The sequence below is a fragment of the Barbatula barbatula genome (assembly GCF_947034865.1).
Source record: "Barbatula barbatula genome assembly, chromosome: 12".
Classification (NCBI taxonomy): domain Eukaryota; kingdom Metazoa; phylum Chordata; class Actinopteri; order Cypriniformes; family Nemacheilidae; genus Barbatula; species Barbatula barbatula.
The window spans coordinates 5,867,967-5,894,653 of record NC_136775.1 but is presented as its reverse complement, the minus strand read 5'-3'; the positions used below and the strand labels follow the sequence as shown (position 1 = coordinate 5,894,653).

Genomic DNA, 26,687 nt, shown 5'->3' with positions numbered 1-26,687 from the left:
ACAACCCTGTCAGACGGTGAAAAGTTCTTTATTTTACTGGTATGTGCTTGCTTTTTTATTGTTAATGTTAAACTGTGTTTAGTCTTCCAGTAAAAAACACAAAGACATTCAGATCAATTCTCCTCTGGTTACACAGCATGGACAAGCACTTGTCAAGGCTATTCAGCTAGATGTATTGCAAGTCATATATTAAGTTAAATCAGACCGGTCAGTATAATCATAATATAATATAAATGCATTTTAATGTACCCCAGGTACTTATTGTGTTGAAAAATATGAACTTTTTCTACATAAAAAAAATTAAGATGTTGTAAAAATGCAAAAATACTTACGAGACTAACATCGGGCAACATTTGTTACAATATGCACATGTGCTGAGTCAGCGCTGGTCCGAGTTTGTTTTTACTTCCTGTCCATGCTTGCCAGCAGAGACGATGACATTGTAGATGTTCTTTTTATACCACTACTCTAGCAGTGGCCTTTACAAAACGAAAATCCCGGCAAAGTTTCAACAATACATGAGTAGCCACAATGGGAATTACATCAATTTTAGTTTACGCTGCTATAAACAAGCATGTGCTGAGTCTACTTGGTTGAATGCACGATGTGGTAGACACAGCAGACTGAAACACACTGCGCCAGATCCACAGCTCCTAAGAGACCAATTGAGCACATATACAGAAAAAATAGACACAGCACATGAAACCACAGTAACCTTTACAAATGCTAAGACTCTCTGTGGTAATAAAATGCACTAAAGCTTGAGAATTAAATATTCCTTACTTCAAAGGATAAACAAGGTCAGATTGTCATTACCAAATCAACGCAACATATTTGATGATTGGTAATGCCATAAAAGGAATAAACAGGACATAAAACAGGACATTTTAGTCTGCAGCTTGGCTTGCAATTTTACATTAGTACGTCTTAGTTCGTTGTTCTGTACATGTGGTCGAAACTGTACTGGCAAGAACGTTTGACAAGTTTTCAAATTAAAACATGAATATGATGTTTATGAGGTACAGTAGTGTAAGTCTTTGTATTATGCAATACTAATACCATGCATACCTGCATTTGATACTTTATGTTTTTTTTTACATATCTTTTTCACTGGCTATTTCTAATACTGTTTTCTTATTAAAATGCATTTAAGCTACTACCCTTACCTTGTTATAAATTCGAACAACGTTCTTATTTAATTCTTAATATATAAGAAACAGCAATTCCTTACGTGTTACTCAAAATATTGTAACATTGTAATATACAAACAATATATTATCATACATTATCTTATATAGTCACAGTTAATATAACTTATAGGCAAACAACAATACATGTTAATTCAATGAATCGCTTCTCAAAACCAGTGTTCTTATCTGATGGCTCATTATTTTAAAAGCGAAACTTACAGATACATATTAAACAAAGAAACACGGCTAGAAATCGATTGAGCCTTACGACCCATGTTTGGGTTTGACCTATGCCCTTCTTTTGACCCCTTTTAGAGCGTTAACCCTTGACGTCACGACTATCCACCAATCAGCGCAGAGGAAGGCGGGAGCATAGAAAACATGTCGTCCATATCGGAGCTGTATGATGTCACTTGGGAAGGTAAATAACTTGTTTTTTGTTAACAACGCATCGTAATGGCTTCAGTTTTCCGTGTATTCATTTTGCACGATCCGCGCGGTGTGCTTTTTTTATCGCTTTGTGATTTCAGTCTTTTAACGGTTAAGCTTTTCATTCAGCATAGCATGCTAGGTAGCCAGTTAGCTTATGATTCTACAGTGTAACGTTAGTAGCAAAGCTGTTTATTAGGAAAACAACATCCTGTGTTGTCCTTGCTTTATATTATATTACAAAAATATGAGTTGTGTGTTTAATGTGAAATCATTTCTGAAAGCATTGTGACTGTTTGTATCATTGCAAACTGCCAGGAACGTCAGCTAACACAAGACAGTTGTTTCATTGAAGATTATTCTGACTATTTGTCTTGGTTCAGTTTATGTACTTTTTTTACATAGTTTATTTGAGAACAGATGTGTTTAAGCTGATGTAACGTTACTTGTTAACCATTCACAGCTAGAGATAAGAACGATTCAGCTGATTCACTAACAGACACAGTCTGTGTAATACACCAAATGTATTCATTGATAAGCATTTTGATGCCCACTGTCTCTAATCATATTTATTGTGTGCGCTTTTGTACATTGTCCAAATGTACAGATGTGTACACTAAGCAAAGAAGAAAAAAAATGTCAACTCTTAAAAATCTACTATAGTAGATTTACTATCGTAAAACCAACTGTGACAGATTTATAACATGCTGTTTTGAAGTAATTATTGTATTTTTGCACATACCTGCATGGGAATTGTTTATTTTTTGGCAATTAGGATGATGAATGGTTATAAATATACAGGAGTTTAGGATTCTGTTTTATATAATGAGTTTCACAGTTTATTCAATATGAGTTATACATTTGCAAGTGTATTAAAGAGCCATCCTTGTATTTTGCTTGGTTAATGTATTTTTTCTACAAATACCAAAGTGAAAAAACGACATTGTTGTTTTTAAGTATAGCAGTGCACACCCTGTATACGTATTTCACATGTGTGTGTTTTATTTATCTGTCCGTTAAATGAATGATTGCAATTGAAAAGGTGTTTTATTCTTATGTAGTTTATTTTGAAAAGGTGATTTATCAAGAGACAAGATGGAGGACTGAGTCCTGAGACATTTCAGTCTAATGGATCACTTAATTGCTAAAACAAAGCAGTCAGATTAATAAAGAAAATGGAATCTATAATAATAATAAATCATTTATGAAAAAAAATGAGAGAGCTAATGCGTTTCTTTATTACATTTCAGAGATGCGTGACAAACTCCGTAAGTGGAGAGAAGAGAATTACAGAAACAGTGAGCAGATTGTGGATGTCGGTGAAGAGCTGATTAATGAGCATTCATCTAAACTGGGAGATGACAGTAAGTACAATCAGTGTCTTCCAAACAAAAACAAAGCCATGCACGAGAAGAACCTTCAGTCTTGTCTCCATTGCATTCTCATTTGCAATGCTCTTGAAGTAAATTACTTTGTTTTCAAAGGCAGACTTCTAACAGACAGTCCTTAAATAAATATTAGCTTAATAAATTCAGCAATATGAGATGCATGGTATTCTGCATTTAATATAACTTAATATTATAATTTTGAAATGCAGCCATGTCTTTTGAGTCAAAAAATGTCAGTCCAGTGCAGTTTAGTGCAAGAACATGTTTAGCCGAATTTCTCTAGCGCACAATTCTCATTTGAGTGAATAGTCATTTTCGTTTTATCTATTAAAAACATTCCTGTATGTTATGGGTTCGACTTGCAAAGCCGCTTAGTGCACATGTATTCCTTTAATGCTCTCTAAATTGTTTTGGACAAAAATTCTGTTATATGAATAGTGATGGCCAGAAGTATCATACTCATACCCAGTCAAACTGAGTTGGCACTTAATTGAAATGCAGGAGTCATCTGTATGAATCATAGACTTAATCAGCCAGTGAATTCACTTCACTAAAAGGATGACTCACTCGAAATGACGCATAAAACCTTGAGCATTGAGTTTTGACCTTGCATACAGGAGTTTCTTTTCTTCAACCTTGAGGGCATGTTAGCATGCGCCAGTTGAGTGTCTGCATGCACTTGTGTTATGTATGTTTTTGGCATACATTTCACTTGACATTAGCTAAATTACACGTTACTTAACTTAGCTAATTAAGTTAGTAATTTTAACAATTTGACCTTTACACTAGGTTATTACTATTATGTAAAATCTAGTCTATGTACATCTACATCTAGTATGCTATTGGAGGTTGTGGAAGTAATGTTTTGTTCCGTAATGTCTGACCTTATGAATAAAACTATTGCAGATGATTATAAAATAACACAATTTGTATTTTCTCTGGTCTTGGTTTGTCTCTGAAGGCTCAATAACAAAAGAGACTTTTCAGCTTTTCTTATTAAATGAATATGGGTTTATATGGCAGACAAATTTCAGATGGCTTTTTCTTTATTTGCTTTGGTCAGTAAGCTTCTCTTTCCAATCCAGACAAGCAGATGAAGTCTTGCAGTCATGTTGTCAAACATAGCCAGTAAAGCCAAGACTCCTTTCAGCTAAAATTATTATCTCAGAGGTGATTCAGTCCTTGATATTGGCTCTAAAACTCACTTCATAGATGACAATTGTGGTTTACCAATTGTAGAAATTGAGCTCTTTTCTATTCAAATTGAATTCATGCCATTTGTTTTAAAACCACATGTAATCTCAAATAACTATTATTAAAAGTATCTTGGATGCTTTGTCAGAGAACATCACCACTTGTTGAGGAATCTTTGCAAACAACAATGAAGGAGCCAAGTCACAAGTTGCCAGATTGCCCTTAGAAAGATATTTACAGTGATGCATGTACTCGTACAAGCAAACAAAATAATAATGTTTTCGTGGCTCTAGGAAGTGTTTCAATCTGGATAGGGTCTGTTATCTAATCACGAAAAGATAAGTGAACATTTTGCGAATAGACCTTGTTCTCTCACATAAATGTCTGAATGTAGTGAAATTGGGAATTCAAGCACTTGCTGTGTGATGACTAGTTGCATTTTATTGATTCACGATGGATTTTTATTGGTTCATGATGGATTTGATTGATTCATGATGTAGCTTTTTCGTCTACTTTTTTGTTGTTGTCTTTATGATTCATACCGTCTTAAAAGAGCAGGCTAAACAAATTACACAGCTTGCTTTTATTGAAACCAGCTCTTAAACTGGCTGTGAAACAAGATGGTAATTATCAAAGCACGACTTGGAATCATAAAAACTGAAAAATAAACTCCAGGCGTTTGTTTGTTTTGGCATATCAGTTTTTCTTATTCTGCTGATTTGTATTGTTCTTTTTCAATTAACACTTTTGAAATCATTCTGCCAATAGATGTGAGCATGCTTGCCGAAACTCTTGTCTGTTATGGAGTTTTAATTAAATAGTACTTATATCAGAAATAACAGAACTTAAGGTAAAGATAAGATCACCAAGGTCACAAAAGCTCCTGTGAATTCTATATATATATAATATAATACATATAGAATATTTTTTATAAATTGTGTTAATGGTGTCAACTCTGTCACACAAATAAAAAAATAGATTTTGCAATTAATGTGCACATTATATTTAAGAAACAAAGTATCAGCGAATAGGTGCTTAATTTCAGCATGTAACATGTCATGACATGAAGGTTTTCTTGTCAAAATTCGTCGTCCAGGTTTTATTTGGCATCGTTGTGTGAATTTCTTGACCGTTTCCATAAGACCTGCCAGCTCGTCCACACCCAGAGATTACGAAGATAAACTCTGTTACTGATGGATGTTTAAGATGGTCTTTTGCTAATGAAACGTCACAGTTTGCTTGAGTTCAAATGGGCTGTATGTTCATTCATCATTTTTGCTACAAGGTTGAAAAATAGGCCTGCTAATGTGGTATTGCTGTATGCTTGTCTCCTCTACCCAGTTTGGATAATTTATGAGCAGGTGATGATCGCGGCGCTGGACTGCAGTCGGGACGATTTGGCTTGGGTAAGTTTCTGTTATGCTTCAGTGACTTTCTTTCTCCTTTCGTCTTGCTCACCTGCTCCACATCAGCCACCACAAAATGAGCTTTTCACCCTGCTTGCCAAATCTAAAATAATTTAAAAACATAAAAACACATTTTGTCTGTTCTTTTTAGAGACGTTTAGGAAACGGTTTAAAAGGACAGTAAATATAACACTATAAAAACGTAAAGTAGTCCATTTCGGAGGTTCCTAGCAGTGGCTAGGAAAACAGCAGGAAAAAACGCCTGTGAGCATTATGGGTCAGTCGGGTTAAGCCACAGAGCAAACTTTCCATCCGAACCAGAAAAACATTGGAATTGACAGTAACCATTCCTCACCAAGTCATGAGTGTGTAAAAAAAGGACCCAGTTCATCTCGGAGGGAAAGAGCTGGTAAAAGTAGCATCCTGCCTCTGACTTTTATAGTAGCCAGTGTGGAATTGTGGGATCCCGCTGTGCAGCGTTCTAAATTCTCACCCACGTCACTTGCAATTTTTCACGTCTTCCCTCACAGCTGTATGGCCGACCTGTTTATCATGGCACCCACGATCAGGAAAGTTACTGTTTCACTTTATGGTCAGCAGAAACCTTCCCTGTAATATTGTCTTGTCAGACTAGTCACATCACACTTTTTAGAGTAGGTCTATAAAGTTTTAAACCTTGTGGGTGAAAAATTGACATCCCACATTTCATCACCCTGAAAGATGATTTTTGAGGGCTTTTCATTATATTAAAGATCCCATTTTTCAACCTTTAGTTAGTGTGTAATGTTGCTGTTAGAGCATAAACAATACATGCAAAATGATAAAGCTCAAAGTTCAGTGCTAAGCGAGATATTGTCTGTAACAGAATTTGCTTTTCACGGACTACAGAGAACGGCTGGAACTGACTAAAGCCCTCTGGGCAATTCCAACGTTATTGACGTGATATTTTGCGTTATGGACGTGACATAAAAATGCTCAAAGAATGAATTTGCTACAAATATATTGAACCATCTTTTTATATTTTAATAAACCCTTGTTGATAGTCTAAACATAAAAAAAATGTCAGTCTATGAACACATTTTCTATTTTAACAAACGGAATAAACATGCGACAAAAAAGGATGCGGTTTTTGGGAGATGACAAACTTTGTAGGATTTCTGTGAAATAAAATGCACAATCCTGAAGCAATAATACCCAATGAATGGAGAAGGGATGCCTCTTTATAGAACATAAAATAATCACTTTATTGTCCAGTCATGTGTCCATTTATGAGGAATACGGACCGTTATGAATATGGCAATCCTGAAAATGGCACTTACCTGACTATGAAAAATCATTGTAAACATTTGACTGAGCTACAAGCTAAACTACTCACGTTGCTGATAATAAGAATTCCGCTACACACATTCTAAGATAACCAACGGTCAAATAACAGCTTCCATGACTTTAACTTTAACAGCTGTGAAAGCTGTTTTGTGTAATACACTGATATTGTGTGCGTGTATAGCCTACCTCTAAAACACTTCTACGTAAGGTCCTTTTAAGTCCTGCTTGCTGGTCTCCTGGTCATTCTGCTTGTTTTTTTTATCCAACTCGGGTCCAATATTCCAAGGCAAAACTAACGCTTCTGTTATTAGTGTTAATTAATATAACCGGTCTGACGCCATTTGGTCCGGTGTCATTTCCCTCGCCATAGTAGGATTTTTTTTATCTCTAACAAAGATTGACATTTGAACATGCACTAGCAGACCTCTGTTACACTTCGATCGATCTGCATGTTTTTAACTGATAAATTGAAGTTGACGCCATTGTTACTGTTTATTGCTAAAAGTTTATGAATACAGGTGCACTGAGAGGGGCACCAACCAATCACAACCGCCTGAGAAGCGAGGGACTTTATATAGACTGGAAGAAATCCATTTGTTTTTTATAAGAAGCGGTGAACAAAAGATCTGAAATATGTTAAATGTAAAGTTTTTTTTGTTAATTAGAAACATGAAAATCCATTGTTAAACACCCAAAAAACATAACCGAAGCCTCAAAAACAGCAAAGAATGGGTCCTTTACTATAAAATTATAGTAAAATAAAAATTATTTCTTAGAGAATTATCAACAGAAATCTGAATTTAAAAAAAGTTTTAACTATTGGTTATTTGTGCTACTTCTCTGTTGGTGACACAACTTGTTTTGAGGCAATTTGTCTGGACGCTAGGGTTGCAGATGTTACACAGGCAATTCCATGCAAATGCCAATCTTAAAATGAAAAGTTTTTACCATACTGATAGGTCACGTGGTGTTTTAATACCCATGTGAAGTTTTTACAGCATTTTTGGTGTGTTTTCAAAGCATAGTTTTCCATAGTCTGGTAAGTGAACTGTCACATCCATAACAGCCCATATTCCTCATAAATGGGCACATGAAAATAATAGTAAAATGTAGTAACTATTTTGTGGTCTATGAAGAGTCATCCCTTCTCCGTTTGTTTGGTATTATTGCTTCTGGTTTGTACATTTCAATTCACAATCCATTCAATGTTAGAAGTATGTATCCTTTTTTAGTCACATCCATTACGAATGATATTTTTTCTTTCTTTTTAAATAGAAAACTTATGCATTGACTGGTATTTCCCTGATGTCTAGACTCTATCATCAGGGGTTTAGTAAAAAATAAACAGACGATTCAATATATTGATAATAAATACATTCTATGGTCATTTTTATTTCAAGTTTTGACTTGAAAAGTTACACCCAAAAGCTGGAATTGCCCAGACATTTCAATTTCAAAGTTAACTTGGTTTATGTTAACATTGTGAATTGTGTTTTGCTGTTTTATGGACATGCTCAAATCATCATTCTCGCTGTTGTTGTTGTTCTTTGCATAGAGTTGTCTGCAGGAGCTGAAGAGGCAGTTTCCAGACAGTCACAGAGTGAAGCGATTAGCAGGGATGCGGCTGGAGGCTCTGGAGAGGTATGATACACCGCAGCACCCTCTCAACACCACAGCCTTGGAGAGGCTGCAGTGGTGGGGGGTTCTGGGACGTGAGCTGCAGGATACGTGGTGAGGGAGGCTGTTTATTTTTCAAGCCACCGTCGCTTCTACTAAGTGGGAAAGCGAGAGAAGTGGGTTTAGCCTTTTGTAGTCCTGTGGCTCTTTTGCCTGAGCGAGGAATTCCGGTCTTTCCCGATATTATTTCGATGAACCCCCCACCCCTCTTTTTTTAACTCCCTGGTTGGGTGAACAAGCCAGACCAGACCTGTAAACACATGCGCTCTCACAAACCTAGGCCTGTGTTTTTTCTGCTAGAGAATTTTGCTCTCCATCTACTTTTGAGCAAACAATTACGGCAGTGGTAAATTTATGTTAATGTATAGAATTTCAAAAGGATTTCAGGTCTGTTCGGTCTGGTCACCATATCGTCGACTTGTTTATCGCTTACGCCAGGAGTCGTTTCATAATTGTAAGTGATCACTCCTGCGCAGTCAAATTTGCTGTATTAAATAAACTGCAAATTTGGGTCTAATTGGCATCAGACGCTCGGCCTCCCCGCTCCCACAAAGTTCGATCCTACGTAAACAGAGTAAGTCAAAGCGGCTGGTGCCGTATGATATGTGCCAGAGAGTGATTGAGCTCTAATGTGGATGTGAGAGAAGGAGTGGCGTAGGAACTCGATGATAATGGGAACCAGAGCTGCTTCTGTTGTTGGTTGAGGGCTGAAACCGGTTTTGATCATAAGGCCGTGGGTTTGGCTGCGTTAGCATTAGCTTCGCAGGTTGTCCCTAATAAAAAAAATCGAGCTCAATTTCATCCCGCCACGCTTATTCAACATGACAAGTGAAGTGCCTGTGGCATCATTCGCTCCATTACTCAGAATACACTTTATGAGTTAAGCATTGTAATTCATAAACACGCGACGCTCTCCAAGCCTCGGTTCAGGTTGAAGAGGCCGATGCTCTGATGTGATTTGAGGAGAGTATTTATTTGTTTTTTTGACATCTGTAACTCATATACGTGTCTCCTTGGAAGGCTTTTTAAGCAAACGGCTCTCAGAAACGATGCCTGATTTGTGGTGGACGTGCAGGCTGATTTGTTTAGAGGTAAATGAAAGTGCAGGCAATCATGTTTGTGGATTACTCACTTCGGCGAGCTAGTAAACCTTTAACAAAACCGGCCATTTGAGCTGCTACGATAATGACTGTTTATTTCTGCCCCTTAGATACGCACAGAAAACGTATTTTCGGTCACTATAGGAACCCGGCGCTGTGTATACAAAAAGTTGGTTACTGTGAAAATTGTATCTGATATCCCTACTACCTAATTTCATATGAGCGACGTTCTGTTGATTTTGCTAAAACGTGATCTCTCTTTGCCGGTAAAGGTATGAGGACGCCAACAAGCTGTACGACTCGATACTGCAGGATGACCCGACTAATACGGTAAGCAAAAAAATTTTGAAACTTCCTGAAATGTACCTTTTATATTTGTTTAACTGGTCTGTAGCACATATAAAACTTTCTCTTCCCTCAGTGACCTGAACCCCATCCCAAAATAACACACACACAAAGACCATTGATTTATGGACTTCAAGTGGATTAAACCAGAATAAATAAATGGCTTTTCTTTTGAAGATAGGGTTTTATCTCTTGTACTGAGGCCCCGTTGAGGGCTTCTCAATTAATCTCATTTTATAATTTCCCTCATTTTTGAAACATTTAATCTTTAGGTAACTTACTGTTTGCGTTTCAGTCTTAACTTATTTATTATTTAAAGTATTACGGTAAGTATTACTATTGATTTTTCTAGTCTTGGTAAAACGCACACAAATTGTTTTCACTTAATATATATAACGTTATGTTGAGTGTTTGTCCAATTTGTTCCTACCTTAAACACATTGTCTCTCACATAAGGACTTGCATGGATCACCATGAAATGATGGTTCATAACCCTACTGTATTTTTTTTGGCTTAAAACACACATTATATATTTTATGCTGTTTTACACATAGACTTTTTTTGTAACATTTTTTCTGCACTGGCAAAGAAAACTAAGAGTCTTTTGTTTATTCTACATCTTATTGTTTGCCTGTTTGTAGCTCTCACATGCAGAATCCTTACCATTAACACTAACCGAGAGTCACTGGAAGGAAAAGGCAATACTGTTTGTCATCAATGTTTCAAAGTCTCCTTATGGTGTTAGTTTATTGTGGATTGAGTGCTTCATAGTGTTAAATTCACATTTTAAAAGCAGTTTGGGTAGGCAGAGGTATACTTACAATGTTTGTTTGCCTTACACTGTGTCTACACCGTATGCGTCGCGCAGGTCGCGTCCTGTGTAGATGTAAATGTAAAAATTTTCGCACTGTTACCAGGCATAATAATTGACATTTTATTGAGAGCATTTACCGCCTGTCTCCTTTTTTTATTACATTATTACTATTGATATTTATTTAACTTTAATCGTTTGCCGTTGGACCAATCCGTCTTTCTTCTTCTGAAAGCTAAAGGTCTGCTCTGTTTGTTTTTTCATGCATTTTTACCGGCACTCTGCCTATTCCCATGATCAGGGTTTAAATTGCGAGCATATTTAACGGCGTGTAAATAGGCAGTTGAGAAGAATGGCGTGAAAAGGATATCATCAAACCACTGTGGTTACATTACTCTTTACAATCTAGTAATCATATCGCTTTGCCCCTCTGTTAACATTTACAAGATATGAGACAAATGTTCCCTCTGAGAAATGCGTTTTTGTCCTGGTGTTTTCCAAGCAAAACACATTTGTAGGAAAAAAGTGGCAGTAGTGTGATTTTGTAAATGTCCCTGTCAAAGTGTTGCATTTCATGTGACCCTTGCCTGCCGCAGTAATGAAAACCATCAGGAAAAATGTGATATCCTGTTACTGAACACCTGCAGGGAAGAATAATTTGTAAAATTCAGTGTTTACATACACTTATTGTAAACATGTTAACCACAGGCCTTTTTGGAAATAATTTTTTGGGTTACACTGCACTTTAAGATTCTTTATTTTAACATCAGTCAATGTGAATGAACAATACTTTTACAGCATTACTACTTCAAATTTCACCATTTACTAATATATTCTTGGCATTTATTTATACTCAATGAGTCAATTTTTAAGAACGCTAAACAAGTGTTTACTGACAAAAAATTATTTGTGCTGTTAAAATAACTTACCGGTATGTATATTAACTAATGTTAACAGATGGAACCTTAGAAAGTTTTCCTCTTTTTTTTTTAAGATAATCCGAAACTGTGATAATAATTATGCTTTGACTTGGAAAAAGGTTGAATGTGCCAAATTATATTTTCTCTCCACATACTGTTAGAGGATCTGTCATTTAACCAAATTTTCTAATGTGAATTGTCATCATCAGTTTAATGAAATGATCCTTTTACACACAGTTAAGCAGGAAAATTGCTGGAAAATAGTGTCCAACCACGTCTCATTACCTCACCAGTCTCTTTCAGAAAATGTGTGCAGCCGTCATCTAGAAGGGAAATGTGCGTTTGTGAATGATCACTTAGACAGCCATCATTTTTGCACCAGGAAGTCTGGGAAATGAAGTGAAATGGGCTGACGGGACACTTGGACTCTTAAACCCTCGCTTCATCGCAGGAACTGTGAAATGTCATGCTGTGGGATTGTGTGACTGCGTTCGTTCAGGATCCGATCTGGTTTTAACTTGATTTTGGTGGCTCTCTGGGAAATCCCACAAAAGCCTCCTGATGATATCACACCTATAAAAGACCAAAACAGACCATCAGTGAAGCTTATTTTTTTTGCTGTGAAAAGCATGAAATTCCCACATGTTATCTTCACACCCACGCTTGACCGTGGGTTTGGTAGGATGCACCCCTCTTGTGGAAATGTTGTAGGCAGGCACCATGTGAACCACCCTACCCGGACACAATTAGGTTCAGTCCAGATTTCGTTGATGGACCCAAATGGAATTCCTCTTTCCTGATCTATAAACTCAAGCCTCCTCCCCTTGAAATCGGGAGGGAATGGAATAAAATAAGAGCCCTTTTGCAGTGTCGACAAGACCGTTTAGTCCCACAATCCATCTCTCTTTGTCTGGTTAGTGGGCAAGGTGGCAGAGGTTGTGTGGGAGATGACATCATCTAGGTCACCTGTCTGTAAATGTTTGGTGGTGGCAAGGCTTATCTAAAGGGTGTTTTTTTAACATGATCAGTGGAATGGGACAAGGGCACAGTCCAAGAAAAATGGCGGAAAATTGGCGACTACTGTAAGGACTTGTGAGGCATCCCAGCATGCGGGGCTGAGATTGGAAACTGAACTGTTGTAATTATAGGCTGTGGAATAGATGTGGTACCCATTAACCAGAATTGTTGAATCAACAAAAATTGCTCAAGGTTTCTCTGCCATGGCGGTGTCCAAAAAATGTTCGAACTCCTAGACCTTACATCGCTCATTATGGTTCAATACCTACAGCAATGATTTGGAAGAATTCTTCCTGGCGCATTTTGTCTATCGATATGATTGTCTCTCTCTGATTAGTTTCTTTGATGAATCATTTGCTAATGCATTGTTGCATCATTTTTGTCATATATATCTTTTTTTATTCCACCACACCAGCAGCAACTTTTTTTTTTAAGTGGTCTTCCCATGCTAAAATTTAAAGGTAGTAATAATATGTTTATATTCTCTGCGATTGACAGGCTTATTTGATTTTCAGCACTTTCACCCTGCCTATCATTTAACAAGATAAACATGATTTTGCTTGTGAAAGCAATTGAGGTCAATGAGAGTCCCCCTGAGCTCTACCCTTAGAATTACACACAGTTGTAAGTTTTTAAAGTTCAAGAACATTAAGAAATGTAATCTAAACTAGCTCAAATTTCGTCTAAACTGACATTTTGCAAAAGGGAAAGTTCACCCAAAAATGACATCATTACTTTTTTTGTTCAACACAATAGTAGAAAATTGGAAGAACAATGACGGCTTTTCTTTTTTATCAACGAAAGTAAATAGTAACTCACTTTGTCAGACGCTAAAATTTAAGGCTTGTGATTGACATTGTGAGCAGACATTCACATTTATTGTAAGTGTAACCCTTCTTTTAAAATTGTGTTCTACTAAACGTATGCATTAGAAAAAATATGGAGAGTAAATGATGACATAAGTTCTATTTCTGGGTGAACTATCCCTTTAAAATGATTCTGTCAACATTTACTCAGCCTCCGCAAAACACAGAAGAGATTTAAAAAAAAAATTGTTAACCGAACTGTGATGGCACCTATTCACTTGCATTGGTTTTGTGTCCATACTATAGAAGTGAATGGGTGCCAGCGCTGTTCGGTTCACAACTTTCTTCAAAATACCTTTTTTTGTGTTCTGCAGACAAAATAAACTACAAGAGGCAAGACAAGAGGATGAGTACATGATGACAGAATTTTCATTTTGTGGTGTACTATCCCTTTAAAACCAGTAGCAGGTCATTCTTTTATTTGAGGGTGATTTTGAAGTCAGGTCATGTCGGTATACCACAGCCCTGCAAGTCGGCTCCTCTTCACCCTGTGGGAACGATGGCCGTCTATGCAATCCCTGGAGGTGGACTCTTAACGGCAGTCTGACCGCTTGGGAAAGTGGAGCCAGGGGTTGATAGAGACAGCCAGGTCCTTCAGCATGAGAGCCACTCAAAAACACTCATGAGGAGCATGAAAACGAGATGATCTGGATCACATCGGGAGGGAGGAAAAGAGAGTGGAATATCTTGGAATAGCTCTGTTTAATCAAGTTTCGTAAGCCTCTGTATGTTTCTATCGCTCCCAAGTGCTCGAAGAGGAAACAAAATACAGATATTGGGCCCAGTTCATGACCGGTGGTCTTCCACCTTGTTTGGCACAAAGTACAAAAAAGTAAAGTGAGTGAACATACGCAATAAAATTTGATAGCTTAAACTATTTTAAATGGTTGTTTGGTTTCGTTCCATAGTTTCTTTAAATTCGTTCTGAGGATGAAGTTGTATGGCAATACAGAAATAGTGCTTGAGGTTAAACAGCTACGGCCTTATTTTACCTGTCATCTATAGTCCAGAAATGTGAAACCACATCTTCTACTGATCCAGTAAGTACTATCAGACTCGTGTATAGTTTAGGTTTGGCAGCTCATCGGCTTCGTTTTTTGTGTGTCTCTGCTTAAAGCAGCAAGTGAAAGCAGGTTCGTTTGGCTGCCTTGTTGATGGATAAGTGGATTTTGAGTGACGGTAGTATCATAGCAGTTGCAGATTTATGGCCTTTCAGACGTGACTCATGCCCAGCTTGATGGGGTTTGGTCCGTGCTGTGGTAGCAGGGAAGACCCACTTTATCAAGTGCCAGTCTATAAATAATATCTAGGGCAGAGAGGTTCTCTTCTAATGGTAAAGCTTCTGCATCTCGGTCTCTTTTTACCAGCAAAGGGAAAGAAGCGGCCCTGGAAAAGACGTTGAAACCAGCGTAATACTTTCTGATTCAGATTGATGAGATTCTAATCCGCCTGAAGGTCACTTCTGCGTTGGAACAAGGCGTGCGTTATTTTGTGGCTGATGAAAACGTTTATGTGAATACATATGGCCCACGGCTCTTTGGCAGCGGGCTGTTTGCACCACTTAAATAAGTTGAGTCTTCACTTATCTTCTCCCATTCGAGCGAGCAGCATCCTCGCCTGTCCCTCATCAGAAAGCAGATGCTTCGCACGCCAGAATCCGCAAGCTTTCTAATCTGATAAAGACATTACTCTTCTGTATCTGCTGGTATATTACTTATGACTTGGATGTAGCGTGTCGGTAATAATATGCTTTCAGGGAAACGTATTGGATGGTCTTATAGTGCAAGGCTGTTTATTACAACACAGCCTCGGGGGAGGAAGGCCGAACTGCAGCAGCGCCCGGCACGTTTGACACGCACTCATGATGTCTGTTACTTTAAATCGAAATCCAGATCAAAGTATCACGGTGTTTAAAGCTATATAACACACATCTAAGGAAACGCATGTAACATTTTACTTTGAATGCACTTTGAATAAAATGTCTGCCAAAAGTCTGGTAGGCTATTTTGGATGTTGTTTAACACTTATTGTGTTGTATTGTATTTTTGGATAGATTAAACAATAAAAAGATTAAAATGTGAAAATGTTGCGTTACATCATAGCAGTACTGAGAATTAAAACAACACGTTATTTTGATATAGCATCAAACGCAACGTCTTGGTTGTCTAATGCCATGTTTTATCAAATTTGAGAAAGTTCTAGATTTTAGATTTGAGTGCCTCTGCTGTTCCTACTGTCTAGGGCTCATAACAACAGAACCCTGGGGGATTTGGCGATTCCTTCAGCTCACACAATACTATGATCATTTTACATCCCTCTTTCACTATTTGCTTTTTCTGTTCCAAACAAACACTTGAAACACTAAAGCCTTAATCCTCTGTGATGTCAACCCACAGGCAGCACGGAAGCGTAAGATCTCCATCCTGCGAGCACAGGGCAAAAGCAGCGAAGCCATTCGTGAGCTCAACGAATATTTGGAGCAGTGAGTGTTTTACAAGAGGATTTAGACCCCCGTTCTCCTCCCCTTCCCCTCCACTTTTTAATTAAAAGTGGTTTTGCATGTGATTGAGATTGCCCCCCCAAGCCTTCCCTTCCCCCTTTTGTCCCAAGTGGCCTTTCTGATGAGCTAACGACCACTCTTCTGTCTTGCAGGTTTGTGGGAGACCAGGAAGCATGGCATGAGCTGTCCGAACTCTACATCAACGAGCATGAGTAATGATTCCTCACTTTGTTTTATTAGTTCCGTCTTTGTTATACCTCCTTAAAGTCGGGGCGCGATAGGATCGTTGCTCTTTTGGAAACTGCTGAGAATGGTCGAGAAGTTGATAGTTTGATTAATGTTTCCATTTATGTAGAAATTATATAAACAAAAAAGTCTCATTTAAGTGTATGACTATGACAGTTTTTTGATTGACATGGTGTATATGTGTGAACACAGAGATCTTTCCCGTAAGACAAGAAACAAGTGTTTGTGTATGTATTATTCAACGTAAATTAAACAATAAAACAACGTAGAAATCAACATTATACAGAATTACTTCTATTACATTGTAAAATCCCAAAATGTTATTGTGTGTCATTATAAGTAAATCCCCAAACACCAAGGTGTCAACAAAATATCCAGAAGTTGTCTGTCCGGAACATGATGTTTACGAGGGTTACGAGGTCACATTCACCGCAAACTTTCAGTTCATTCTCAGGACCTTCCGTTGAAGCCTGATGGTTACTGCTGAGCTGTGGGACGCTTCAGAGTAAAAGCCAGTGAAATGCCAGTCTCAGCCAGGGGGCCCTTCTTAAAGCCCAGTGTCTGTTTGTCCCATGGAGTAGGGCCTTAATAGGATTTGTTCCTTGAGCCCCCTCTTCAACTCCCGGGAAAAGACTGTGCTCCCCTGCTGATATCTCTTTTGCCAGAGGTTACTTTCTGCCAGGCATCAGGATTGTAGGGAACTTTGTGTATGTCTTGTCTCCTCCATTCTTCTTTAATTGTTTTCGACTTATTGTCTGCAAGGTGGGCTTCGGGGAGTTAGTGTGCGTTGTCACGGTCAGAGGGCGCAAGCCGTAGGAATGCGGGCCCTCGGTGAGAGCGTTGCTTATTAGACGGTTTTGTGTAAAGGGCTTTATTGCTGTAGCAAATCCAGGGGTGTGAGGATTATCTGCCTGCTTAACACAACTTTTCTAATATCACACCATTCTTTGACAACCCCCTATCTATAGGCGTGTCAATGTCACTCTTCTGCCTTATCCCTTTTTTATTTTAGGTCACAGACTCCCTTTTTCCATTTTCCTCCTCTTCCGGCAAAACTTGTATTATCTCCTTGTCTACGCTGTGAAAGAAATGAAAAGGGAAAAAAGATAAATTCCCAGGAGAATGAGGTGCCACCCGTTCCTTTAACCAGTCAAAACAAGTTGAAGAGAAACAAACGCCACCCAACCAGCTGATTAAGCAGCTTTGAACTATGACAGATTCATGTTCAAATTTTCTTTTTTAATGTAAAACGATTGTCTTAAATATAATTATATATGATGGAATAACAAAAAACATCTTTGCAAACACAAATTATTTGAATACATTTGGAAACTGATTGTCACTGTCTAAAGAAATAGATGGCGGTCTTGGTCCCTTGGCCATAGTGCTAAATGAGGTGTCATGTAATCCTCAGGTGTGTTAGAGTTAGGAATATCGTTTGTTGATGCCCTTTTTGCTTTCTCTGATTCTGGATCCATCTGTCCATCTCTTTCTCTCACTCTTCGCTCCACTCTGCCAGAGTTTATGGCACAGCAAGATCACATCTGAAAGTCTTTATGGAGAGGAAATGGTAATTGCAAGCAGCCTTCAACCTTCTGAGCCTCACTGGCTCGCTTTCTCAAACTCTCTCACTGTCTGTGTTCCTCTCTCGCTCATCTCTCTTTTTTCTTCAAAGTCCCCTGAACATTTTCTAAATGGCTAGATAGGCTCATCATCTTGTGCGAGTTGGTAAATCGAACGCTCTTTTTTTTCCACCAAAAAAAGCCTTCTTTACGTCAGCACGCTTTTTTCTGCCAGTTCCTAGCCGTATGATTGCTCAAGATTAGCATCCACAACTAGGTTGGAAGCGGTCCAGGTCTGTTGTACGATTTGATGTGTTGTGATAAAAAGATTTGTGTGCGCAAGCACGTACGACATGGGCCTAGATGTGTGGACCTCGCACGAAATGAAATGGAGTCCTAGCTTACAGTAGCTGAAAAGGCTGTGCGGTTTTAGGAACGTGTCGATGTTAGAGGCGGTAACAAGCATTTCATCCTTGTCACTGGCCTCTGGACACATTGAGCTCATTTTTGTGTCTTGCGGCTTTGCTGTAATGGTCCTGCAGTTCTTGGTGAAATTGTTTGGTTATTTGGTCAGGGGAATGGGAAACGTGCATGCCCGTAGTACTGTATTCTCATTTAGTCGAAAGCGTCTTAGACATGGAACTATAGATTAGCGTAAGATCAAGAGCTCAGCAGTCTGCTTAGTAGTGATCTCATCCAAGAAAGGACAGATTGGCAGACTAAAAATGCAATGACAATCTCACAGCTTTTGCCCCTCATTCATCTTTTAGGTTCTGGAAAAGAGGACTAGGGCAGAATTGCGACCTCTGTTGCAAAACTGAATTCATCATTTGACCATATGGGAATTCATACACAGATTTCCATTAACCCTCTTAAAAGCTGATTAAAGGGAAACCTCAGACCGTCCCGTCTATGACTGTCAGCAAGACTAAGCTTTGCTTTGCATAATCGGCCACAAAGCTACTGGGAAATGTTTTAGAGTATGTGTGACCTTAATTTTTTGTCTGTTGTATTCCTGCAGTTATGCGAAAGCAGCGTTTTGTCTAGAAGAGCTGATGATGACAAACCCGCACAATCACCTGTATTGCGAACAGTACGCTGAGGTACAGTAAATGTCTTTTTCCATGCTTCACAGTCTATAACTCTGCCTTCTAGCGTTTGTCAACTACTTTCAACCAGGTCAGTACGCTTATAACAAAACATTACCTTTCTCATTCTTTTCCAATCTCTTGCAGGTAAAGTACACCCAAGGAGGGCTGGAAAACCTCGAGCTGGCCAGGAAGTATTTTACGCAGGCACTGAAGCTGAACAACAGAAACATGAGGGCCTTGTTCGGCCTTTACATGGTGAGATCTGTATAGCACTTAGCAAACAAACACTGAATACAGGGGTCATAATTGGTGCACGTAGGGCCAGTCGCATTCTGCGTTTCCATTTTCCGTGTTGGGAAAACCCCCCGTTATAATTTTGCTGTAATGTAACCCTTTCGTTCCTTTGTGGGGCATTTCTGTGTTTATGCCAAAGACAAACAAACCTTTGACAACAAAAAGAATGGAAGAGAAATGTCCGCTGCTCTTTCACACGTTGCTCCGTTGAGGAGGTTTCGGCAATATCTGCGCTGAATAAGCCTTTCATCTGTATTTATTTAAACAGGAAGTTGTCCATTAACACCAATGCATCATTTGTAAGTGACTCTTGACATATGAATACAAACAGCCAGCCAGGAGCAGAAGGCTAACAGAGCGTGCAGGGAGCCACACACAGACGCACTATTCAAACATACGGTCGCGCACACATGCACGCCTCAGTAGTGCAAACACAGAGCCACGACGGTCATCAGCTGTCTTTGATGTGTGATTTGCATGTGTGTCAAGGCTGGCAGAGGCAGGCACGGAAGCAAGTCAACACAACAAAACAGAGAGAGATCTCCCTCTACAGGGAGACACTGAATGTAAATTACCTTTCCACAGGTATGTGGCCAATAGGATGAGACTTGCCAAAAACAACTACCTCACGAGTGTTCGAACTGTTTCAATACATAGCATGCTGCCTCCGCATTCAGTGTTTTACAGTATCGTAGGCACATCCCTTACGGGAAAGCCGGAAGGCTGTTCTTAAAAGGTCGGCAACTTAATTATGCGGCCTTTTAAGATCCCTTGTTTCGCCAAAATCAAGGCATCAAATGTACCCGTCACAAAGAAGGAATAATTATTTCATTACTGAGAGGTATGTACGGAAGAGCATACAGGCCAAGTCAAATAATGAGATTTTCTTCATACACAATGATTCTGAAAAATATAACCTTTATTTAATATTTTTACATTTTGTAATAATATACAAGTAATTTAATCTTGACTAATAGTGACTTTAATAATTATCAAAAGATTATCTCATGTGTATATCACTTGTAATAGATACTAGAACTATGTTCTGATGCATAATTTCTCCACCAATACTGATTATTCTGATGACTATTCTGAAGATAAAATTTATATTTCTTAACTTGATGAATGTTATTAATTCATATCATGACTATTTATATTGAACATCAAACTGGTGAACTTCCTTCTTAACATTTTCTATATACAGAGCACAAATTCAGTGCATTTTCCTGTTCTCTTTTCATCGACAGGATATATCGGCCCTGTTTTTAAACTTTTGGCAGATAGCGATTACTGGCTGATATATCGGTGCAGCTCTAGATGTAACGTACTGTTTTATCATTGACTGTGGATGTTTTTATAGAAGGGCAGGTGTATATCTAGGCAGCTATCTTGGTTTTGAAACAGATAGCGTGCTTCTGGTGACAATAATACAAAATATAGTATGAAATACACACACCAAAATCCAGAAGGTGTCAGATACAGATGAAGCTGATTGGTGTGCAGTTAAAGTTTCAGCACATTCACGGGGAAAGACTTTCACGTTCCAGATGAAAGAGTCCTGTGAGCCCTGCCGAGCTGCTCTAACAGCAATAATGAGGGAACGATGGAGGATTAGTGGTTGTGGAAGGGAGATCTTTGCGCGGCTGGATAACATGATTCACGCTGCACCACGCCGTTCACACGCCGCCTCCCAGACACGCCCAGCCCTGTCAGCACTGCATATCTCTGATGCAAGACACATCAGCCTATGATAAGTGACACAGCGGTCTGACTTTTCACTACACTGCCAGGCCCAAAACCCTCACATTTTCCACCCTTTAAAAAATACCCTCCATTGCGTCTGGGTTTAGCCGCCCTTCCATTATGTGGGCTTTAAGTGGTGGAGCATGAGCATTTGTCTCTATGACGCGTTATTGACACTTTCCAGGAATGGCGATACAGTCCTTGTAACAGAAACAGTTCAGTTATAGATTTTGAATAAACTATTCCAACTGTATCTCCCTGCTGTGTAAATACGGCTGCTTCGTGTCTCCTCCATCAATGTGGTATGTCTCACTCTCGTTCGTTTTCTTTTTATCTTCCTCTCTTGCAGTCGGCGAGTCACATCGCTGCCAGCCCAAAAGTTAGCGCAAAGGTCAAGAAGGACAATGTGAAATACGCCGCATGGGCCACCGTTCAGATCAGCAGAGCCTATCAGGTGAGAACTTCATGAGTTACTGTTATTGTGGTTTGGTTGGCTGCCTGGTTTCTCTTTTTCCCCGATCCAGGGCACAATCTGATACACAGACAGTAGAGCACATCACCAGACGGTGAGAGTATGCCATGCCTTCACGCTGGTTGTGCACTGGATGCGCGTGCCTGGGCAGAGCGCAGCTAATATGTTGACTTAAGCCCACAGGGCCTGGCATAGTGTTTCGCAGCTGTTTTCTATGTCTGCATGTTAAAGCGCCACTATCCCTATGAAGCATAACAGCTGGTGCCAAACACAGGCTTTGGGGGTTAGGAAGGGGAAAGTATGCAGTATGCACACCACGGCTGCACAGGGAGGGAATAATGATAGCAAAAGAGAGGAAAAATTAAAGTGTAGCACAAATGGTATCACTAAAGTGGTTTATACTGTTGCCATGGTACACAGACTATAAATATTATAGATGTATTCCTAATCTACTGCCATCAGCGTGACATTCATTGCTTATTCAAGCATTGACTATTAAGTGTAATAAAGGGGTCCTTACTCAGCAAGTGGGGCTATCAAGGGCCACACACAAGCGTGTGGGTACTGTTAAAGTGTTTCCTGTGTGGTTGGAGGACTGTTGTCACACTTTCTAGAACTGAACCCTTCTATATGAGGGTGGGTGTCTCAGCACCATGGACGGGGGGGGACTTTTGAATAAACAGGAACTTTCCATTAATGCTGAGGGGACTGATTACATGTACATGGTTACAAAGTTATCCTGAGGGTGTTTTAAAACTTGGCCAGTTTTCTGTTAGAATTTCCAGACCACCCAATACGGTTATTAATGTCACTCGTTCTATCTTCACTTTATCTATGTATCGAGGGTTTCTCTTTCTAAATTCCTTTATCACCTGATCTAAATTCTGCTTGAGCAAAGACTCCACTTACGAGAGCGTCATTGGTTACGGGTGGAAATTTTTTCTTAAAGTCAAAGACCATCATTATGTGTCCATTTTTTTGTATCTATTTTAGTGCATTGCATAGGCTAGTCCCTTCCACAGTGTAATCTGATGGTCCAAAGTCGTGTTCTCTATAACCTTACACGTCAAACATTTTTCGATGAGGACAAAGCTTAAAGGGATAGTTCCCCCCAAAATTTTTAATAAACTGTCCTCATATACTCACCCTTTTGTCATCCAAACATGTATGACTTTATTCTGCCAAACACTAAAGAACATACTTTGAAGAAAGTTAGTGACAAAATAACATTAGCTTCCATTTACTTCCATTAGCTTCATGTACATTTCTCAAAACATCTTCTTTTGTGTTTCACAGAAGAGTCATACACAGGTTTTGAACAAGGGTAAATAAATTATTTTATTTTTGGGTGAACTATCCGTTTAAGAACTTTTATATTAAGTACATCTAAAGCTTTGAGTTATAGTCGGTCAAGGCGGACAGTTTTGAAGGCACAGTTAAAGAATTAACCCAAGGCTGTTCTGAAAGAGCCATCTATCCCTTGCCCTTCACAGAATACTGTACCTGAAAGCACCTTAGTTATATTTTGTCATGCAGCAGGCTGGAAGGTCAACCTGTCGTATTCTTTGCTTTGAAGAACTTCTGAGGTCTTTCAAAGAGAAGTTGAGTCACTCTCTAGCAGAATAGCTTTGATTGATGAGGTCTTTCGGAGGTCAACCACTAGGTATGAGCCACTGTAAGCATACCTTTATTTAAGATGAGGCAAGTGCAGAGCACCTGAAGAGGTCACATGCTGGCCACATTGAAGTTCTTTGACAATAATTAAATTGTTAGAATTGAATTTGATCGCATATCCTCGACTCATCTCTCTTCTTCCTAGCATTTGTCTTCTTGTGACTTCAAGAGTAAATACATGAAATTCGTCCCTGTCTCAATTTTGAACTAATAATTCACAATTGATATCAATTGTGAATTATTGTATTCTAGTTACAGTATTCTAGTTAGCTGCCGTCAAGGCTTGCGTCATTCCACGTTTCATAGAATGATGACTCATCTCATTGATGGATAAGGATGCAAATAAGGACTTCTGATGCGTAATGCTGTAGATGCAGGGGCCGGAGATACAGTGTGGTCAGTTTGGTATAGAATGTGCACTCAGATTATTTTTTAATTTGGGATGAATTAGATTTACCCTTTCGAAAAGGCCCCAACAAATGCAACAATATTGATAATGAAAGGCATTGGGTATGCATGCATAAATTCTGTGAAATCTATTTTGCGCATTGAGTGGACTGGTGAATATTGAGTTGTCCTCTGCACCATTTATTGAAGTTCTGAACTTTTATGCTGGTCTGAAAATCAAGTGTGATGGAATCCATCATTTAGGAGAAACCACACAGCTCACTTGCACAATGGGGATTTTGTGAGAATGCTGGGAAAAGCAGCTTGGCACACAGACCACATATCATCTCTATTAATCTAGCGAGGTTTCCTGGTAAGAAAATAACATTTGTCTCTGTGTGTGTATACGTCCAGCAGGACTCGTGAATGATTTGCGAGGACACGTATATGCATTTCCAAGTCCAGAAACGCCAATGCCATGCTTTCTCTGCCATGCTTCATGTGCTTCTTTATATTTACCCAGTGAGTTCACTGGCACTCCTTTTTGTTTGAAATAGTGCTGTTTACTGTACAGGAATCAGTGCTCGGCCAGGCAATTTGCAAACTGCTATTAGAACATTTCTTCTGATTTGAGAGCCCATTGGTGACGTATCAAGTTACATGATTACATAACCTGTGTGCAGAGTGATTTTATGAGCCTATGAGAATATTTAGACACTCTGGCAAAGTTATTTTATGCTGCATCTTTATACCATCAAATGGAAGCAATGGAAATTATTGAAATATATAAAACTTACACAATTCATGCATGCATTTTTTGTTTTCAAATAATATGCTTTTACATTTTTTTATATTCCATATATTGTTTTTGTATTTTTCTATATAATATGTTTATGGTGCATATATTTTAGATGGACGAGTTCGTGTTATTATTGAGAATTTTTTTTCTCTGTTAATTAAAATCAAATATAATATAAAAGATCCACTATAAAAGATATATATATATAAATTAGAAATGTTCACTTGGCAATAAATTGAAAAAAATGAAGTTAAGGGGCCAAAGTTATTAACTGAAACATAATAAAATAAAAATTTAAAATTACAATAGCACGTAAAAAATTAAGCAATAATTCCTAAGAAAACATTGAAAAGCTAATTTTAAAATATTAACAAAACTATGATAACTGGACAGAAAAGTAAAGTTTGAGCCTGAAATATATTGCAGACTTATGAGGTGACTGATGAGAAGAGATACAGAGCACAGCGTTTAACATTCAGTGGATTGGTCTGTCGTGTCAATGACTGGATGGGAGGATGGAGAAGTGTGCTTTGGCCGATATGGTCAATTTGTTCAGTATGACGGGCAGACAGAATCTCAGCAGATGAGTCACACCGGATGTGGCAAAAAGCGTGACTAAGTATACTTGGCCACGGGGACTCAGGGCTAATGGGTCTTCGTGAGCGAGCATGTGACTCATTAGGTCGTAGTAACCCTTCAATCCACTTGCTCTCACGGGACGAACAAGGAGAGAAAGAAGACCTGCGACTGCATCTCAATTACCACAGTAGTGCAGGATAGGCCAGAGGCCAAAAAGTTGGCATGAAACCCTTGAGGTTTATCGCACCACATCTAGCGGTCATTGCTCTTCATCCTCTTAAAATAAAGGATGAACAGTTTTGGGAACTCGGCTCATGAAAAGAGATATGATAGGCATGAGCAAATACTTGTCTTTTAGCATTAGCATGTTATTGAGTCTGACGTACCGCAGTGTTTGTGTTAATAGTAATGCATACAAAAACATTGTAAATTCAACAATGTCCCTTCATCAACCCTTCTCTCCCTCTCTTTCTTTTAGATGGCCGGCCGTGGGAAGAAAGAGAACAAATGCTCGGTGAAGGCGGTGGAGGAAATGCTTGAGTCCATGCAGATCACCATGTCCTAAACCTCAGCTCTGTCCCCCATTCCCCCAACCTCTGTCACCACAACATCATGGCAGCGCTCCCTGCTCACTACAGTACACCACTGCCACCACCCACAGACCAGACCACCCAACCGCCCCGGCCTACGCTCTCTCTATCTGTTCATCCATCATTGTATTGTTTGAGGTTCCTGGACAGCCTTCATACACCCCCAGCCATTCCACACATTTTGTTTTTCCAAACTTCTGCACTCCTTTTATTAATTTATTAAGAGCTTAACATTTGGGTTGATTTGGGGGAATCTAACGTGTCTGCGATGGACGTGAGCGCGCAGGGAAAATCCGTGTTTCGTAACGTTTCAAATTCTGAAGATCATTGTAGATTTAAGGCTGTGATTAGCGAGTGATATTAACAAAGAATAAAGATGTGACTTTGACTAGCGATGCCATCTGTACATGCTACAGAATAACATAAAGAAAAATAAAGGACTGCATTTTTTTCAACAACGATTTACATGTCTTCATTTATTAATTATCTGGTCCAAAGACTTCTTTCTTCTGCAGAAAACAAAGCCGAACAGCAGTACCCGTTCAGATATATTGTACGGACACAAAACCAATGGGTCAATGGGTACTGCTGTTGTTTGGTCACCAACATTCTTCAAAATATCGTATTTTGTTTAGGGTTGCCAACTATCTCGTATTAGCCGGGACACCCTGTATATTGAGCCTGCCAGATTTTTCCTGCTCGTGACTTTCCATGTCCTGTTTTTATTGACCGCTTCGCTGATCTAACCACTGATTTAAGCAACAACAGCAGATCATGAATGATATTACCTACACCTGTCATCCAATCACAGCCTCTCTGCCGTGCATAAGTTTACGTTAAGTAAATACGGCTTTGTTTTTGAATCGGCAGAGCATGCATCTGTCACTCTCACGCTACCTCAGAACTCTGAGTCCGCGTCACACGCTTGCACACCAGCACAATGCAGTGTTTACGAACATTCATTGCAACATGAATGTAGTTTGCAGTGGTGTAAAGTATTGGAGAAAATGTAACTGTACTTAAGTTTTGGCTACTTTGTAGTTGTACGGAGTATTAAAGATATTAGCAACTTTTACTCTCT

The 26,687-nt window shown here is 38.9% G+C and overlaps 1 protein-coding gene across 2 annotated transcripts; it reads left to right on the top strand.

Moving 5' to 3' along the window:
- Positions 1-1,505: 1,505 nt before the first annotated feature.
- emc2 (ER membrane protein complex subunit 2) lies at positions 1,506-26,687 on the top strand. 2 transcript variants are annotated; one of them, XR_013787415.1, is made up of 12 exons: positions 1,539-1,611; positions 2,870-2,983; positions 5,543-5,607; positions 8,489-8,574; positions 9,983-10,040; positions 16,066-16,151; positions 16,322-16,381; positions 18,999-19,080; positions 19,213-19,323; positions 19,852-19,947; positions 20,910-21,559; positions 25,495-26,059. XR_013787415.1 is itself a non-coding variant. In XM_079470527.1 (11 exons), the coding sequence occupies exons 1-11, from the start codon at positions 1,572-1,574 to the stop codon at positions 25,579-25,581; spliced, it is 894 nt and encodes a 297-aa protein (XP_079326653.1). In that variant the 5' UTR covers positions 1,506-1,571; the 3' UTR covers positions 25,582-26,687. The 2 variants fall into 2 exon arrangements, 1 of the variants encoding a protein (XP_079326653.1); XM_079470527.1 differs by lacking the exon at positions 19,852-19,947 and having other exon boundaries at positions 1,506-1,611; positions 21,455-21,559; positions 25,495-26,687.